The sequence below is a fragment of the Anneissia japonica genome, unplaced genomic scaffold (assembly GCF_011630105.1).
Source record: "Anneissia japonica isolate Jap-2015-1 unplaced genomic scaffold, ASM1163010v1 scaffold287775_len252212_cov145, whole genome shotgun sequence".
Lineage (NCBI taxonomy): Eukaryota > Metazoa > Echinodermata > Crinoidea > Comatulida > Comatulidae > Anneissia > Anneissia japonica.
The window spans coordinates 102,886-121,893 of NW_022719918.1; the positions used below are offsets into that span (position 1 = coordinate 102,886).

The 19,008-nt window shown below is 33.2% G+C and overlaps 1 protein-coding gene across 1 annotated transcript in view; it reads left to right on the forward strand.

The window, feature by feature from the left end:
* The first annotated feature begins 327 nt into the window (after nucleotides 1-327).
* LOC117111123 overlaps nucleotides 328-19,008 on the forward strand; it is a 53,093-nt gene continuing 34,412 nt past the window's right edge. The window contains exons 1-3 of the mRNA XM_033253997.1: nucleotides 328-451; nucleotides 10,220-10,387; nucleotides 16,954-17,157. Coding sequence (XP_033109888.1) covers nucleotides 16,998-17,157 — 160 coding nt within the window. The 5' untranslated portion in view covers nucleotides 328-451; nucleotides 10,220-10,387; nucleotides 16,954-16,997. The remainder of the gene's footprint in view (nucleotides 452-10,219; nucleotides 10,388-16,953; nucleotides 17,158-19,008) is intronic.

Below are 19,008 nucleotides of genomic sequence, written 5' to 3' on the forward strand. Positions count from 1 at the left end.
CTAGTTTGAAACTCGAGCGTTGCGGTGTTTGGGTGTAATGTACACGATTTTAATTTTCTTTCTTTGGTACTTTATTTTTGAATGAGATGCTCCTTGGCCTCGTTTTGGCTACGATAGTTTAATAATTTGTTATTAGCATTACTCATAATCATTAATGAAATAATAGTCAGTCAGGGGGCTTATTAATATGTAAAAATATGTATACAGAGCCTGAAGGTGGCGCTATAATACGACGGCCATCTTGGATGGTACACATACATAACTCTGCATTGCTTCGCCATCTTGTCAGCACTCTAGTTTTTTAATAGCTCTATGCTCTATCTACGGCTCTGTGCTACCTTATGTGATTGCGCCCTCTGTAATTGCCTTAACAAAAACACGATAGACTCTTCTGTCTCTCTGGACGCTAGCTAATTTCTGTATTTTTTTTCTTCAGAGAAGTAGCTTGATGGTTTGTACAAATATTTTTAGCCTACAAAGATTTTTAAAAATAATGGCTGTAGTTTAGTGTAGGCTTTACATTGAAGTGAATTTAGATTAATTTCCATTGATATGCTAGGCTTGGGTCCGGGATAAGGTAAAGCGTGAGTACTGCTAGGCACTAGCAACTATCTATCTAGCCCTGCACTGTGACTTGCTGGTCCATTTTCCTTTTTTCCATTTTTCTGGTTGAGTGATTATGTATGAGCCGAGGCCTAGACTTGCAGCGGTCAATAAGAATGTTAGCCTTTGAAACCATGGCCTAGGTTAGTTTGATCCATTTCAGTTTTTAAAAATATATTACTAAAAATTCCTCTAGAATTTAACTATTTAGGCCCTAGAATAGATAAAAAATTTACATTTGTTTTTGCCATTTATTGGTTGCATTGATTGTTTCAACAATTTATTTACTATTATCCTTTTCTTCGGCGCCTTGAGACGATTTTATTGTTGAAGGCGCACTACAAATATTCCACCATAACATTACCATTTAGGCCTACCATTATTACATATCCCCAGAAAAGCTACAGATCATTTCGGTCGCGCCTTCATTTCGGTCGCGCCGTGTTGTTATGCATTTCGGTCACGATAAACAACCTCAGTAAGTATGAAACGCCGATGTATGCACTAGTGCTTTATGTTTGGAAAGTGTTTTTGGTGCGTGTGTTTCAGACTGGGTATTAATTTGATTTATTTTGTCTTTTTTTTTATGATGCTTGACTATCATAGGCCTAATATTGTTTGTATTTTTTTTTTAGTATGATTGTTTTTTTTACGATTGTTTATAATTACAAGTAATTAGAATATCATTTTAGCATGTTCTTTTTTTTCAGATTCAGAAGTGAAAAGTCAAGTACATAATTGTATTTATCAATTTCTGAATTATTCATAATAAAGGCCTAGGAATGTTGTTACAATTATGATTTAATTTGTTTAATCAAATATACTTTTATATCAGGGCCATTAAAATATACAGTGTTTAATTATAAATATATTGAAAATTTTATGTGGAAAATAAAAATGAAAATACTATATATTTCCTTCATTTTCATTCATCATATATCATTCAGTATGCTCATTTATCAAATTATAAACATGAACATTCAGGATAAATGGAAACGTAACAGACAAGAAAACAAATGTATGAAAAACTAATCTATTAATTGACTATATTTATTTCATAAATCTCCATTCAATTTATGCATTAATAATATATTTATCGCAACAAACATTAAAGGGAAACTTTTCTCAAACTTAGTCGACTTTGTAACATTTTCGTTGTTTCTGTAAAAAAAGAAAAATAACACCAAGTTATACACGTAATATTAATAATGATAAAACATAATATCATAGTGCAGTAATACAAATAATTGTTAGTCAACTAATGTTTTATGTAAGTTTTGTGTTTATAAAAATACTACACTGCTTAGCTCCCTTGTTCCAGATTTGTGGTTGCACCGCCGGCGCACCATACACTGGCACTGAAATGCATAATGAACATAACGCGACCGAAATGAAGGCGTGACCAAAATGATTGGATACCAGAAATACGACCCAACTTTTGGGGCAAAAAATCGTGTTGCACATGACTAACATGATCAGCTCATCGTTTGTTCAAAGGATTATCATGGGATTAACTCAGCAGGACACACTATTAAGCGGACCGCCCGTGGTGAAATAAACAGCAACATTGGTCCATGAATTAACAGAATCTTGTTCCAATATCTATTTTTATTGGTACCCGTATATTCCTGTATTCCTGTACAGGCTGCACATTTTAGACGAGATTTCGACCCCGAAATTTGGGATCTGATGCGGTGGATACAAATCTACACTAACGAATGCCAATATGTCACTGAACAGTACTCATCCTTCAATTGAAAAGTACACTGTGTGAACACAAGCTTATGTCTCGGGTAATGTTCACAGTCTCCAACGCTGCCTGTTTCTATCAATCGTGATGGCACCCATTCGTTTTGGACCGTTATCTAAATGAATCCAAATTCTTTCTTTACCTAAAGAGTACTGTGTGAACACAAGCTTATGTTTCACTATACTGTCTCTAGCGCTATCTGTTTCTATTATTCGTGATAAAATAAACATCTGATTCAGAATCATAATAAAGAACAATACAAACAAGAAAAATTCAGAAGCTGTGAAATGAGACAATAACCTACATTCAGAAAATGCAAAGGACTGTAGAATTCCCAACAGATGCCCACTGACTCCACTCACTGTAAGAATACCATTGTTTTATTTATGGGATATTTGAAGTAATTTAACACAGTCCACTACATTTACAATGTTTTAAATGGATCAGTAAACAGAGTTGTTGTCAATTGTTGTATTGATGCATTTTAGATGGTAATTGACACAGAATTTGCTATTTCATTCCCACATTTTTGGTGTTAATGTAACAACATCAAATAGTAGTCTGCCTGTAATTAAGCTGGGAAGTGGAATAGAACTAGCTAGGCTCACTAATGGATAAATGAATGACCTCTTTTTGGGGTCAGACAGACCTTGTACAATAATCCAATTTTAGGTAAGAAACACTTTGTTGGAAATTGTGACCCTGATTAATAAGGTGAGGTGTGATTAAAATAAGGATGACAACAAAATAATAGAGTGTATAAGTTATTGGAATTTGAAGCCAGATTGCTAGTAAAAATTAGGATTTATTCTGTCAAGTAATAATTATTAAAACTGTTCCTATATCCTTTCCATTTACCCTGAAATTTGCTTTTAATATCAGCATTTTTATGTGAAACGTCTGTAAATCAAGGAAACCTATTTTGATTGTCATTTGAAAATAGATAATTTATGTATATGATCCTTTTAATTTTTAATTTAATGGTTTTCCAAATTTTACCACTGTCAGGTAGACAGTAGCGTATTTTGAAGTCTTAAAATGGGAGGGGGTGTGAAGATGAATTGACGGGACTTGATGATTATGTTGTTGGCGGGAGGTGGCATATACCTATAGGTCGCAAAATAAGGTGGCAATGATGTGATTTCTAATCTCTCTACTTGCGCATGATTTTTTTGCTTCAAAGACTTTTAATGGTGCCCAGGTGGAGGGGGGGAGGGTGGTTTGTTTGGGGAGAGGAATTTTTTTATCCCCTAGATACTCCACTGGTAAAGCTTCCTTCAATGCTACAACTATGAGTAGATATAAGCAGTTTTTAAGAAGTGTGCAACTGCTGGTCTTTTGAGGGGGGTGGGGGCAGAAAGGGGTGGAACACCGTTTTTTCCTAACTGCTTGGCTAGCGATGTGTACATACTGACTACATTTTGTTCCTGAAATATTGTATAGATATTTGTTTGTGGTTAAAAGCATAAAATCAATTTCTCTTGGCATGCACATTTAGTGAAATTAAAGTAACCTCTCATTCTTTTATAACGTTTGGTCCACACTATCAAAATTTATATGACAAAAAACTGGTATTCCCATATTTGGATGTAATTATATGACATCATCATGCCCATATATGGGCACATTACACAAATATGTCACGTAAAATTTGATAGTGTAGGCAGAACTTAACAGAGTTTAATTTCTTTATTTTGTATATAGTCATTTTGTTCATCTTGCTGTACTGTATACTGTAGTTTAGTCTGAAAATAATAGTATGAAAATAGAATTCTCCAAGGAAAAATAGTTATAGCATGATTGTGTTATTTCCATTTTCATGGATGTGATATTCACGGCCTGTTGCGAACGCATTCACCATCGTAATTTGCTAATATTAATTCACTTTTCTTTCAATTGGTTTGACTCCCACGTCTTGATATGCTTTCTTTGGGACGAAATTAGTTGCATGGATGAGACTTGATGGATTATCCAATCGGAACGCTTCATTTCACTCACCAGAATCATTGAATGGACGGATTTCATGATGCATAGATCTGTCCATGGTTACATGAATTATACTGTGGGTATAACTTACAGTGTGATAAGTGTAAAAGTATTTGAAAAGCTAACGTTAGTTACTGTATGGTTGTAAAAAGAATCACCCAATGTTAACGTGGGAAATTAATGGCAAGGAAAGGCAATGTGTTCAAAATAGTGTTAATATATAAATAAGGCTAAATAAAAAAAAATAATTGTGTTGACCGACAAAAAATGTTCGAAATTAAAGGTCCTACCTACCTAACTGTTTTTTAAATTTTCCCAAAACGGGGCTAACAGTGAACACAAGAATTTATTTATTTTTTTTTTGCCATGTTCTGGCATTCTCTGTGCATTTAAGGCTTTGGAATTTCGTAAATCCTTTGTGACTTTGAGCTAGCCTAGCATTCGTACCGCTGTCTCTTATACACATCTAGATGTGTATAAGAGACAGTCACTATACTGTCTCTAGCGCTATCTGTTTCTATTAATCGTGATAAAATAAACATCTGATTCAGAATCATAATAAAGAACAATACAAACAAGAAAAATTCAGAAGCTGTGAAATGAGACAATAACCTACATTCAGAAAATGCAAAGGACTGTAGAATTCCCAACAGATGCCCACTGACTCCACTCACTGTAAGAATACCATTGTTTTATTTATGGGATATTTGAAGTAATTTAACACAGTCCACTACATTTACAATGTTTTAAATGGATCAGTAAACAGAGTTGTTGTCAATTGTTGTATTGATGCATTTTAGATGGTAATTGACACAGAATTTGCTATTTCATTCCCACATTTTTGGTGTTAATGTAACAACATCAAATAGTAGTCTGCCTGTAATTAAGCTGGGAAGTGGAATAGAACTAGCTAGGCTCACTAATGGATAGATGAATGACCTCTTTTTGGGGTCAGACAGACCTTGTACAATAATCCAATTTTAGGTAAGAAACACTTTGTTTGTTCGAAATTAAGGGTCCTACCGAATTTAAATTTTCACAAAACGGGGCTAACAGTGAACACAAGATTAAATTTTTTTTTTTTGGGCTAACTATGTTCTGGCATTCTCTATGCATTTAAGGCTTTGCAATTTTCGTAAATCCTTTGTGACTTCGAGCTAGCCTAACATTCGTACCGTGTCCCACTCACAGTTTGCAGAGAAGACTCTCATGCATACCTAAACTGTCCACAGATGCAGTTCCCTAGGCATAACATTCTTTAAAAAATCAATATTTGGGGTCAGTATCTTTTTCGAGCATTTAGCAAACAACTATGGCAACATTCTCAAGTTCAATTTCCATTCAATCTGGTGTATTTTAATTTTATTGGTGTTCCAACCAACATTATTTCTTTACAACAGAAAGATTTAGCAACCACCATTAATGAAAGAAACTGCAGGAATTCTCGCTTACATCTCGCCGGCCCAGTGTGTTTACCCACAGTAGGTCATGTGGCTCCCATCATGAAATTCGTCTATTCTAGGGTCTAGTTTTGTTTTTTTCCGCTTGGTGATCTAAATGGCCGTTCTTTGGGTACAGTAAGACTGTTGAGTGGTAGCCCTCCTTCATGTTATTTCTTGCACATTGTTAATATTGTGTTTGTATACTTTTTGCATTATTTAAAGGCAAAAGAGTTTTATGTAAAGTATTTTATCGTATTTGTTTGAATAGGAATTAAATCTGCAAGAGAAAATTACTGTTGATAATTAATTGTTGGTTGGAAACTATCATTGTTATTCTGTTAGAGTACACATGAACGTGTGGAATCTCTCACGTGTGGATATCCTCGCGTGTGATTTTCACACATGGAATTTTGTTGCTGCCCTGGCCTGGAGCCATCTTTATCTGAGGGTAATACAATAGTAATAAGAAAATGACACAGTGAAATATGAAGATTCACTTGGGAATAGCACTGACCTGGAAATGTACTTGCCTAGTGTTGGAATGATAATGTATCTGCAGCTCAGCGATTTTTATTTCAAGAACTATAATTAAATCTCGTTATAGAATTCAGTAGAAGAAATAAAACAATTTTTGAGTTAGCCTTAAGTCAGTTGTGATTGATATGAACTATTGAACTTACAGGAGGTCTATCATTATGCATTTTTTCAGTCCATTTAATTACAGAGTCCCCAAGATGGTAGAAGATACATCTGGGAGGTCTGGTTTAACGAGTATTATTATTATTAACACATCTTATTGTATATTATTGCACCACATAGTGATATGTGTGACTTTGCCAGCTGATTTTAAAGGAGGCAATGATATTTACATCCATTGGCATATTTAGTAGGGGGACATACCCCCAAAAAATACTTGTGCACTCCCCTCCCTTTACAAACTTTCTAATTTTTCACTATGATTCAAAAAATTTAATAAGTTTATGTAAAACAACTGTTTGTCCACGCTTTATAAATTCCTAGATATTTTTACTAGCAGTCGTTGTATATGCACCCACCCATTTTGGATTAAACTTTCACCATCGTTTGTGAGCGATTGGAATAACCTCAAAAGCAAACTGTTTTTCTATTGTTAATATTTTAGGTTTAATGTTAAATATTGCTGATTATTTTAACGATTAGCGTCTGTACAATTTTTAGATTTACAAGGGAAAAATGAGAAAAAAACAAGCAAGAGAAAAGGCAGCAAAATTATGTTTTTGGACCAAATTAAAAGCTTTAAATGCTACACAAAGTCATTATCAATTGGGCGAGAGATTGCCAGTATTGGAAGCGTGTATCACGTATGGCACTTGAAAGAAGAAGAAAAAGCATCAAATATTGTTGATAGGAAAACTGGCTTTACTTTGACTTGAGAGGTGAAAAATTGTATAAAAAATTTAACACAACAATATGCTGTGGGTTTAAGGCATTAATTTAATATTTTACATAATGCATCTTACTGTACATTGCCATACATTGCTGTTGATACCTACTTATTTGTGCGCCTATTTCTCCTGCTGAACTTCACGACAAATGGGGCCATATGACATGATTAACACAGAGACTCTACGTTTAGGCCTCAAAGGACTAATGTTCGGTGTTGATTTTTAGATCCGGTAGACTGGACACTGGGTTTAAATACGGATGACGTCTTGATGTCTGATGTCACACAGTAGAATGTCCCCATTCCATCAAATGGACAATTTGAAACTGTGGTTAATTGCTGGTTAAATGGCATCTCTGGTTAAAGCTGTTAAATTGGTTACTGCAATAGCTGGTTAATGTGATTTTATACGGTATGCTTAGAGTAGGATATTTGTTATAGAAGCGGTTGGCGCGTCGGTTGTGGCTTGGACTCCCAATCTTGAGATCAGGCGTTTGAAACTGTTGCTAAGCAAGTCGTTTGTGCCCTTGGGCAAGGCACTTTATCTACATTTATCTTTCTCTACTCAGGGGTATAAATGGGTACCTGGTTTGATGTTGTGGCATTAATTGTATAAGTTCTTTGTGCTGCATACACATGCATGGCTAGGTATACTCCTCAGGGAGGAGAGAAGGTTGTCCTTTTGTTGGTTTGCCGTTGTATGTTATCCAGTGACCAGGAGTTATGTGCTTTCATCATTGATTTGGAATTTGGAATCGGTGCTATATATTTGTGGCAGTGGTTTGCCGTAGCTGGAATGGTTTGGTTTCCCAACCCTCGAGATCTTTTGCTTGTTTGTGTGTCCTTGAGCATTGCTTCTCTCCACCCAGGAGTTATAAGTGGGTAATTAAGGAGGTTTGAGTGCAAAATGCGCTGATATATTTCATGCAGCAAACTATGGAATTCCCCCCATAGGAATCATTCCAATGACTGTGGTAATAATGTGGAAAACCGCTCTGAGACTTGAGTTGTATAGAGCGCTGTATAAAAACTTGCATATTATTGTTATTATTATTATTATTGTTAATGTTATTATCATTATTATTATTATTATATCAATATTTGGCATTACATTATTATTATAATTATTATTATTATTATAAGAAATTACATAATAATTAAAATAATATACAATTATTTATAAAGATGATTTAACAGTTGAATTTAGTCCTATGGTTACCATTAACAAAACTGACAATGAAGCCTAAATTTTGCATCTTATAGTATAAAGAAAAAAACCAACTGAACAACTTGATTTCCAAATGTCAGTAATTGGGCAACAATAATCTTGTTTTCCCTTAATATGACAACCATAGGTTTATGCTCTAAATATTCATACCCACCATAAAAAAAACACCACATTTTAAATAATCATAATTTAATTAGTTAAAGCTTAAAAAGTGGCCTAAGGCAACATACCAATGTTTTTGGTTCCTTGGTAAAAATATTTTCATTTTTTGGACCTTAAAATCATCTTTATAAATAATTGTATATTATTTTTTATTATTATGTAATTTCTTATAAACCAGATTTATGTTTTTTATCTACACTTTGTAAGTTGATAAATAATATTCTACTTTTACTACTGTTGTTCTGTACCATAGATTGGATTGATATGGATTTATTTGGTTACCCACGAAAAGTCGTGATTGGGCAGGAGACAACGCCCTACTCTTTCCCAAAGTGTGTACTGCGTTGAGTTGCTCAAAATATATCGAAAGTGGTCCAGGGGCGAAGCCCATAAAAGTTTCAAAGGCTTCTTTAATCGATTTTAGAGTCTACAATATGTAGAAAATACAGTACATATATTGTGGTTTTTCTCCCCGGGAGGGGGCTAGTACCCCACCATTTTTGCCACCCCTGCTGATGCTACTTCATCCAACTCGGGACCCCTGGTTCTTATATTGGAAACTTTTTAAATCATATTTCAGTCCTGCAGCTGAAACACAGAGAGGAGTGATAGCAATTGAACCATAGTGGCTACAACCAGTTTAGCTGACTGGAACTATATGCTGCAATTTGCTGATTATTCAACAATTGTCATGCTACAAAAGTTCCCACTGTATAGATAATTATAAGATTTACAACTTCCTGATTTAATTATACCGTTTAAAAAAAGTTTAATTACAACAGGAGTAAATGCCAGAAGGTGGAACAAAGTTAAATGGTTACAGAGGGAGGTCTTAAGCCCCAATTAAACAACGAACACAACAATGTGGTATTGAATTAAATTGAATCACAACAATGATGTGTTTTGGTATTGAATGAAATTAAATTTATTTGATTCCTCTCTATATGCAATACATAAAGTGCAAAGTAAAAACAAGTCATTTAAATACAAATAAAAAAACTGTAAATACTGGAGATTGACATTTATTTTGATAATGGCATTGATCGTAGTGGTGATAGTGACAATGATAATGAAGTTTAAGGCTGATGATAAGGCCTAAAAACAAATTGTTTGTTTGCCCTCCAGTGTCCGCCCCTAGCTCATGGAAAAATAGGGGCGTGGTTTTTTAAAAAAGTTATTTTTTTTTAATTATTTTTTGTTCACAAATTTTAAAAGGTGATCTTTATTTTTCTTCATTTTGCACATGAAAGTTTTCTAAATTTGGTGTCTGATGTAAGGTATCACCATTCTATGCCTAAATTTGCAAAATATCGATGGATTATTTTTATTCAGTCTGATGAATACCATTTAAAAAACAAATAGTGAGACAGGCTTAATTGCAAGCATTGTGAATTAATATGTTAATTTTGGTGGCAGGAGAAAAAAAAAACTAAAAAAAAAACTTTTTTATGCCCGCCTACAACTCGCAGCTGTTCCTCTTCCCATGAATTCTTTGTCCTCTCCATCTGTTATAACATAATTTTCCAAGTGTCCTCCATGGAGAATTATCAGTGAATTACTTGTGGAGTACAGTAGAATCAGCCTTAATTACATCAATCTAATCCTTCCATCATCTTCCTCCTCAGAGAGCTGTGGGAACTGGCGCCATTGGCTGCTGCTTATCACCATCTTTAGCATCTTCACGCTTTCGATGAAACTCCAGTTCACGTTGTGTTTTAATTCGGTGTTGTTGAGGGTGAAGAGAAGTGTTGTGTATCCATATAGTACCTCTAGGTGTTTATGATACAATCCCGGTAAGTTGAGTTATGCTATTGAACTGTAATTATTACCAAATTTTAAGTTATTTTTTATATTAGAACTTTTTTTAGAGACAAAGGCCCAGGGTATACCTGGGTATACAAGGGTTGTAGCTGTAGAAAACTAAGGATCGGTGGTAGACATTTTAAGAGTGGGTTGGTGATAACATTAGTAAAAATAGGAGTCAACATGACTTCGTCAAGCCAGCATCTATTGTTTGGGCATTATTTGAACAGTGCCCTCTAGTGCTAGTTCTGTTCCTGTCAGGATTGGTTTGGGGGGGTGGGGTCACAACGGAATAAACATGGGACAAATGAACAATCATGGAGGCAGTATCAATAAGGAAACAAAAACCAGGCCCATAGCGTGTGGGGGGGGGGGGGGTTAAGGGGGCTTACGACGAACCGCCTAAAAACTGGAGAAGGTCGGCATTTAAAAACGAAAAATTTATATTTGTAGATATATTTACAATGTTCTCCAGAGTATCGGAGATCATACAAGCCAGAAGTATTTCAAGTCGGCATTTCTTCAGGTTTCCTAGCTAACAATATTACGTTATTGTATAATGGTTTCCAAAGTGTCCACTGAAACGAACCTCCCACAAATTAAGTCACGCCACGGGCCTGAAAACAGACGATGAACAGAGACGATGGGGCATACAAGCTGTCCCACATCGATGATCAACATATTTTGCTTTGTTTATTATTGATTAAACAGTTCTGCAATCATTGTATTTTTAAAGCAAACCAGATTAAACTATTCGAATATTTACTCACTCACTTCTTTATCTTCATTTTAAAAATTATTTTTGCATCTCTGTATTGACAGTGTGAAGTCCAATAAATTTTGTAATGTAAATAATATATAATTGATACATAGTGGAAGGATGCTTTACAAGCATCAAAATTTGGTTTGAAATTGTTGTAATCGATGTGTGCTATTTCCTATTATAAACAGTAAAGCAAATTAATTGGACTCGTTCATGCATGATGCCATTCATACACACAACATCAGCTAAGAGACTAAATAGTTGTAATCGAATTATTTGAAGATGATTTCCGTCAGCTAGAAACAACATATTACACGAAACAAATTTATAGACAATACAATCCTCTTTTATAATAAAAATAGGTTTTTGTACATAAAATTAAAAATTTGTATAATGCAAACACAGTCTTACTATTATTACATGCATTAATGGTGAATCCACTTAATGTTACATACAGTAAGGCCAATAAAAAAAAAATTCTTTTGTTGGCCATGTTTTGGGAAAATCTAATAAATGGGTAGGTCGGTAGGAAAAGTTTTTTTTAATTTAAAAGATTTTTAAAAATTTTTACCAATAATGAGTTTATGCCTAAAAAGTAGAAAATACACAATAATACAACAAAGACCATTTTTAAATTGCTATTAAAGAGCAAAATGATTGCATAAACGCTGTCGCATCGCCAGCCTTCTCAAGAATAGGCCTATTTCAACCTTTTTACAGTAGCTAATTAAATTTTTTTTTCAATGTAGTCAAAAAAATAAATAAATAAAATGACTCTCAATTTCGATTTTTTGGGTCGGTTGGGCATGGCTAACAGAATTTTTTTTTTGACGTAATGATGACAATCAAATAAATTTTTAATATTTAATATTAGTTAATTTAAATATATTTGTCAATATCCAAAGCATATTTTGGAAATGTTTAGTGTAATTAAATATTTACTTTCAATATGCTACATGTTGCAATCAAGTAGTGTGCGTGTATAATAATTTCTTTACTAAAATTGTCTTCGAATATTTCTTGACATCAACATTGTCACACTTAAACAACAATGTTCATCAACAGTGTTAGACTTGAAGCTAAATTAAGTTATTTAATCATCAAAAATGTTTATATCAAAACATCAAAAAAAGAAGATATCTAACATATTTAGTTCCTTTGATTTTTTTCTGTAGTTACTTTATTATTTATAAATGTTGCTTTATTATTATTATTCTAATTATAGTTTTTTTTTAAATATTAACATTTTGAATTTTTTTCTAGAGTTCAGTGATGGATTTGATAGCTTTCAGTATAATATTCAGTGTTAAAGTGAAGGTGCTGGAGTCCATTAGTTGATTGATTGATTGATTGATTGATCAATTCATTCACATAAAACTCATGCTTTTAATTGTTTTGTTTTTATTTATTCTTTAATGATGAAATTTGTATCCATCTATCCATCTGTTCCTCAATTCTTTCATCTATCAATTCATTCCTTCATCCATTATATTCATTTGTTCATCTCAATTATTTATTTTTATTCAATAATGTGTTAATATTTAATTTTTAAACATTAATAATTAAATTTTTATCCATCTATCCATCTGTTTCTTCATTCATTTGTCTATCCATTATTTCCTTCATCCATTTCATTCATTTTTTTTCTCTGTTCGTGTTTCTTGTTAAATCAGTATTCATTAATTTTTCCATCTACAGTATTCATTCACCATTCATTTAAAATAATTTGTATTAGAATTTGCAAAAAAAAACTATGTTTATACTGATATTTATATTAAAGCCAGGCCTGGTAAAATATTTTTTGTGCCTCCGACAATAAAGATTATCTCGATCAAAGGCCTCCAGGACCAAATGTTATCTTTACACTATTATAGCGAAACATTAGTAAATTTTGGTTTGGAGCAAGCAAAAGTATTTTATTTATGCATTAAATTGTGATGTGCAAAAAAAAAAAAAAAATTCTGAAATGCATCCAGCCGCATGTTGCGCTTTCGCGCACTTTTTCCAGCCCTGATTGAAGCATTAATAAATTAAATAATAAATCCCATGATATGTACAGTAGTTGAAGACTGGTAACATACCAAAAAAATTTCCTTGGTTAATATGTTTTTATTCCTGTGGTTAGCGATACAAAGTTTATCAACCTTCACTCTGAAATAATTCATATTATTTAAATAAATTCCTGTTTTCAGTTTTCATCTTGTCCTATTGTAATTAATTATATACTAATAAATATTTATATGACGCCTGCAGTTGTGTGACAATACAAGATGAACAAATTGTACAGTTGTAGGCCACGCAAAAACAGAATTGTGTTAATCATCCATTTTTACCTTCATTCATCTTTATTTAGAAAATTTTTATCAAGTAATATTCTTTCATTTTTAATTCTGATAAATTTTTTTTTTTGTACTAACAGTGATTTAAAAATGTTTGAATTTTATTAATATAATTTTATTAGTGTTGATCAATCTGTTCTCCATGGTTATAGGATTAAATGTAAGAGTGAGTTGATTTATAACTAGTTGCATTTAGAGAAACTAGATTAAAATATATAGTGGCCAGTGTGATATAAGCTTTCCCTTGCATTTCATGTTTGTTTTTGCTGTTTGGTTTTTACCATGAGAAGGTTTTGGATGCTTAGCTGCCGTAAGTACATTTAACAATGATACTAATAACAAATTATTGGTCATAATTATTAGTTTTCTGTTATTAATTCAAGTAACCATATATGGTAATTTAGTTTCGTGTTTTTAAAAGGAGAAATTAATTAAGTAAATTATAGATTTTGTTCATTTTTGATCAGGGAATTATTTTATGATCATTTTTTATTTTCTGCTAAAAGTGTCTACTTAAATGCAGATTGGAGGCTAACTTACAAATGTGGCAAAGACAAGTCAAACCAGTCACTCGTCACAAAACGTTTTTTGGAGATATTAGTCAAAACATGCTGAAATGTCAAAATTTTTGAAATCTATTTTATTGCACTAAACTAACCTTTATATATCTATTCATCATGGCTGTTATTTTTTCCATTTTCAATGTTAAAACAACAATTTTTAAAAATCTGTTGATGGTTTCTGCCTGAGAAATGCCTGAAATCAAACTTTGAAGGCTGATTTTTCAAATATTGTTCTTTAAACAGCTGTATGTTTAAACGCTTGTAATTTCATAAGGAAATGTCAGAATTCAGTGATTCTTTTATCATTTTTTTTTAGCTGTCATTTTACTGTTTAACTCTGTGTTAATAACTAAATTATTGATTTTTGTGATGAGTGACTGGTTTGGCTTGTCTTTGCCACAAATATCTTCAACTAGTTATCGACTTTTATTTAATGCATTTTATACAAAATTTATCAAAAGCCTCTCTGATCTGCTCTAATTATGAAAATTATTCTTTGCAGAAGTCGCTGAAATCTTCGTAATTTTTTTTATTTAAGTTTTTTGGGATATTTTTTATAACTGTATTTGTATTTCCGATGTCAGTTTGCATCAGGAAAATATCATAAGAGTGTTGTTTTGTCCTACCTGAAGCAAGTCATTCGGGTGGGAATCAAACCCATAACCTTCAGATCTGACGCCATAACCACTAGACTACCAAGTTTGCACATACAGACTAGTGTTGAATCTGATCCCTAAGTATCAGTGGGTACTGCAAATGCCATTTCCTATGTAAGTTTGCATCAGGAAAATGAGTTTTTGCTCTACTTGATGTGTTGTTATACCGAATGCTCACTACGTCCCCAAATATTTGCGAGTTAAAATTCACAAGTGATTAACCCAACCAGGAATATACTTGGCTTGTCTCTGAGCTTGTCATAGCTTATTAAATATTAATAACGATAAAAAATTAGTTTACAGTCCATTCCAAAAGAAAACAAAATGTTAATGCATCACAGCCAATGAAGAATGAAGAACAAAGGATGATTATATTTGTAATGTGTAAGAATGGATGTGGGTCAGTTTAAGGATACACCGATAAGCTACTCTCACTGTCATTTTTATGTGGCAAATATTGATGATTCGCTCATGTGGGTGTTATGTGATTTTAGCATGTCCATACTATATGGGCAAATCACATTTATTTTTTCACATAAAACATGGACAGAGTAAATTACCTTAAAGAATAGAATTTAAAGTTATACTAGCTTTCTTTCAGTGGAGAATATAAGAACTGACGTTTTTTTTTCACCGTTAGCTAATTGATGTCTGAATAGAAATTAATCAATGGCAGTGTTATAGTACACATAAATTTAAGTGGAATCAGTTGGACCGGGCCTCCTAATTTTATCAAACAAAAAGAAAATGATAATAAAATATTTAATCCGAGTACCATTTCCTTATAGTAGTGCCATGAACAAAATTTCTTACCTTAGCTCCAACCATAGTTGGTCTGAAGCGGTCTGAACCCTAGGTCTGTAGAATTGGCATTCTGGTTCGTGTCTATTTCAAATTCCTGGATCCACCACTGAAATAGGCCTTCAGATGTAGTGGTTGTTTTAACTAATCTGTTCTATCAAACACAGATTTGTTCTATCAAACACAGTGCTTTAAAATATGAAGTCTATATTCTTATCAACTAATAAGCACCAAAAAAGAATAGCATTCTATTCTATGCTTAGACTGCCATTGAATCAGCTGGTAATAATATTTACGGATTTTTGCTATGAACATTCTATGAAGTGCAGAATTGTTTGGTTCTATGTCTCATTCACAGTTGACAAATTCCAAGAAATCAAATTTCCAAGAAACTGCTATATGCCCATGTATAGTCATGATGTGCCTATATATGGTGATGATGTGATATCATCATGACCATATTTAGGTATGTCAAAATTTGATAGCATGGACAGGGGTGGCTTTAAATTGGCAATATTCATAATATTCATAAATGATTTTTTTGCACATTTTTACAAATTTTGCCGCAAACAGTATGTTTTTAAAGAGATGATGAAATAGATCTGAGAAAAGATATTGACCCTAGATCAGAATATGCACTTAAAAATGCCTAGCATATTCTTAGATGAATTCTAACAGCCGTTTAACTGTTAATTAGAATATCAGTTGGCAGATGGCCTTTAACCAGGGATTATTAATGCTTTTATTGGCTTTGAATATTGTATGAGATATATCATATTGCAAGCGGCTCTCCATGGATTATGCTTCCTTTGTTTCTGTAAGTGTTAAATTATATCTTCCATTTAATTAACCTACCAGGAAAAATCTAAAATAGTTTTTAGATTGTAGTAGTTACTGGATGGTATAAGCCCACCATAGCTAAACATGAAATTTGTCAAGATTTGTAACAATCACAGAAATGATTTTTATTTGACATTCTTTTATTTATAGTACAGGTCACTTTTGGGACTGGTGTTTCTATGGTCTTTTGCAGTCTCTACTGTAATCAGAATAATAAAGATAAAAGAAATTTGTTAATATGGGACCACAGAAAAGTGGTCTTTAATGCAGGGGTCTTTAACTAGAAGCAGACCAGTAATTGGTAAAGTCTATATTAATATTCTTGGGAATGTAGGTATGGTGGCAGGGCCACCTAGCCTTGAAGTTTTCACCCAGCCTAAAGCTAATTTCATGGCCCTCCACCCATCCAGGTTATTAAACCACTTTCTCATCCTTAAAATCCACTCATATTATTTAGAGTTTACCAATGTTATCACCCATGCACCCTCAAAAATTTTTGTCACCCACTCTTAATTTTCCACAGCTACAACCCTGATTCTTGGGGAATCTTATTCACTACAACTTTCTTATCTTTATTTTTTTTCACCAACTTAGGGAGGTGGAATAGGCGTGTCTACAAATTGTGTGGGATTGATATCATGGCTGAAGCTAAGTCGGATATCAGTAACAGCACGATGAGCATTGACTCGAACATGGATGACCATAGAGGGCGCTATTGTGCAATATGCTACCATCGCTTCTCCTGCAAAGGCAAGGCGGTACCACGTATATTAGTGTGCGGACACAGTTTTTGCACAGGTGAGTTACGTTCTTTTTGCACACGTGAGTAACTTTCAACTTGAATGAGTGGGGAGGGGGAATGTTTTATAGATGGAGGAAGTGGTTATGCCAAGGACACATTGTTCCAAAGATTGTCATCTGATATTATTTCATGGAAAATGCAGCGCGAAAAGAACGTGCAAAAGATTGCTTTTAGCGGCAATCGGCTCAGACTGCCACCAATTATCAAGGAGAGCGAAGACGGATTGGAGTGTACCTGACTTTGTCAGACACTCATTGCGCCAGGAAACACGATTCTATGAAGAAAGCAACGAGAGAGTGCGCGCACAACAGATCGTTTTTAATGATGATCTGTTCCAAGCGCCACCGACAATCAGCAGACAGTGTCGCGTCGTCCACTGCTCACAGGGAGCGAAGTTAGATTCTAATTCTTCGTACGATTGCTGCATGACGCAGTGAGTGACCGGCTTCAGAGAAGGTAGTGTTCTCCGTCAGGGTGTCCATCCATCGTTCTTACTGATGAGTGTTAATATCTTGATAAATTAATAAACTTATAATATAAACTTGTGGTACATCATTTGAATAGTTCTGGAAAAAAACCTGATCAATGTACTAAGAATATCTTGACTTTTGAATAGAGCTGTTCTCAACACATAGTTCTCTTTAGAACTGTTAAATATTTATGTTCAGTATTTCAAAATAGTATGTATAATTTTTTACGATTTATGAACTTTGACTTTTAATCTATATAATTTCCTAGACAAGCTTGTGAAATCATCATGTGTATTCTAATAACCTTATACTATCTGTTCCTCAAATGGTATATAAACAACTCCATCAATTGATTCCATTTAGTCAAAATTCTAAAATATCAATATTGAGCTTCTTTATTTTATATTTACTTATTTACCATTAGTAAAATATCAAAGATTTGAGTTGAATTGGACTACCAATTTACAATTCAATCAAATTTAATTAGAATAATATCAGCAAAAAAACGTTAAGCTGTCAAGAATATACAGTATAAAACATCAAAAATAGGATTGAAAACATGAAAAAAAACAGCATTCATAATAATCAATAAATTAAAATCATGCATATAAATAGCATAAAATTATGAGTAATATAACAATAAAAGTAGTGAAAATATCAAAAATATGATTAAAATTTTAAAAGATGAGCAAAATTCATAAATATCAATATTTAGAAAACATTATACAATTTGGTCACACGTTTTATCCACTGATATTCAGATAGCATATTCAGAATAGTACGTACAAGTACTATTTAATCTTGTTGAAGCCGCATTCTGCTAAACCAATATAATTTTCTCTGTGGATATTCACATTATTAGCTATCAAGTTAGATTATATATATGACTGTGTATTAAAGTTTGGATGTGTGCAGTTTATGGTAATGACCTGTTACAGTACTAAAAATTCTGAAGGATTGCATTTCATTTTATATTTCATTCAGCTAATACAGCATTACAAAAGCATTTCATAACAGATTTGAAAATGGACATCATGAAGTTTACTCAGTTTTTATTTTTTTATTTATTCATTCTGAAGTAATTCGCCCATCTTTGGGAATCCCCACTGAATATTGGTACGAAAACAACGTACATTCAATCAATAAATGTTGTTTTTATTAAACATAAATATGATTTAGCTTTAGTTTAATTTAACACTCGATAGATTTAAAGAATATAAAGAATTTTCTAAAGGTAGACCAGGCCCAATTACGCTAGGCCGAGCTGATTAAGCCGTCACGGTAAAAGTGGCCATCCTAAATAATTGTAAGACGGCCGGATGGCCGGACGGCTCGCTGGCTAAGCCTATGTTCTGCAGTATACTCGTGCTCCCTGTG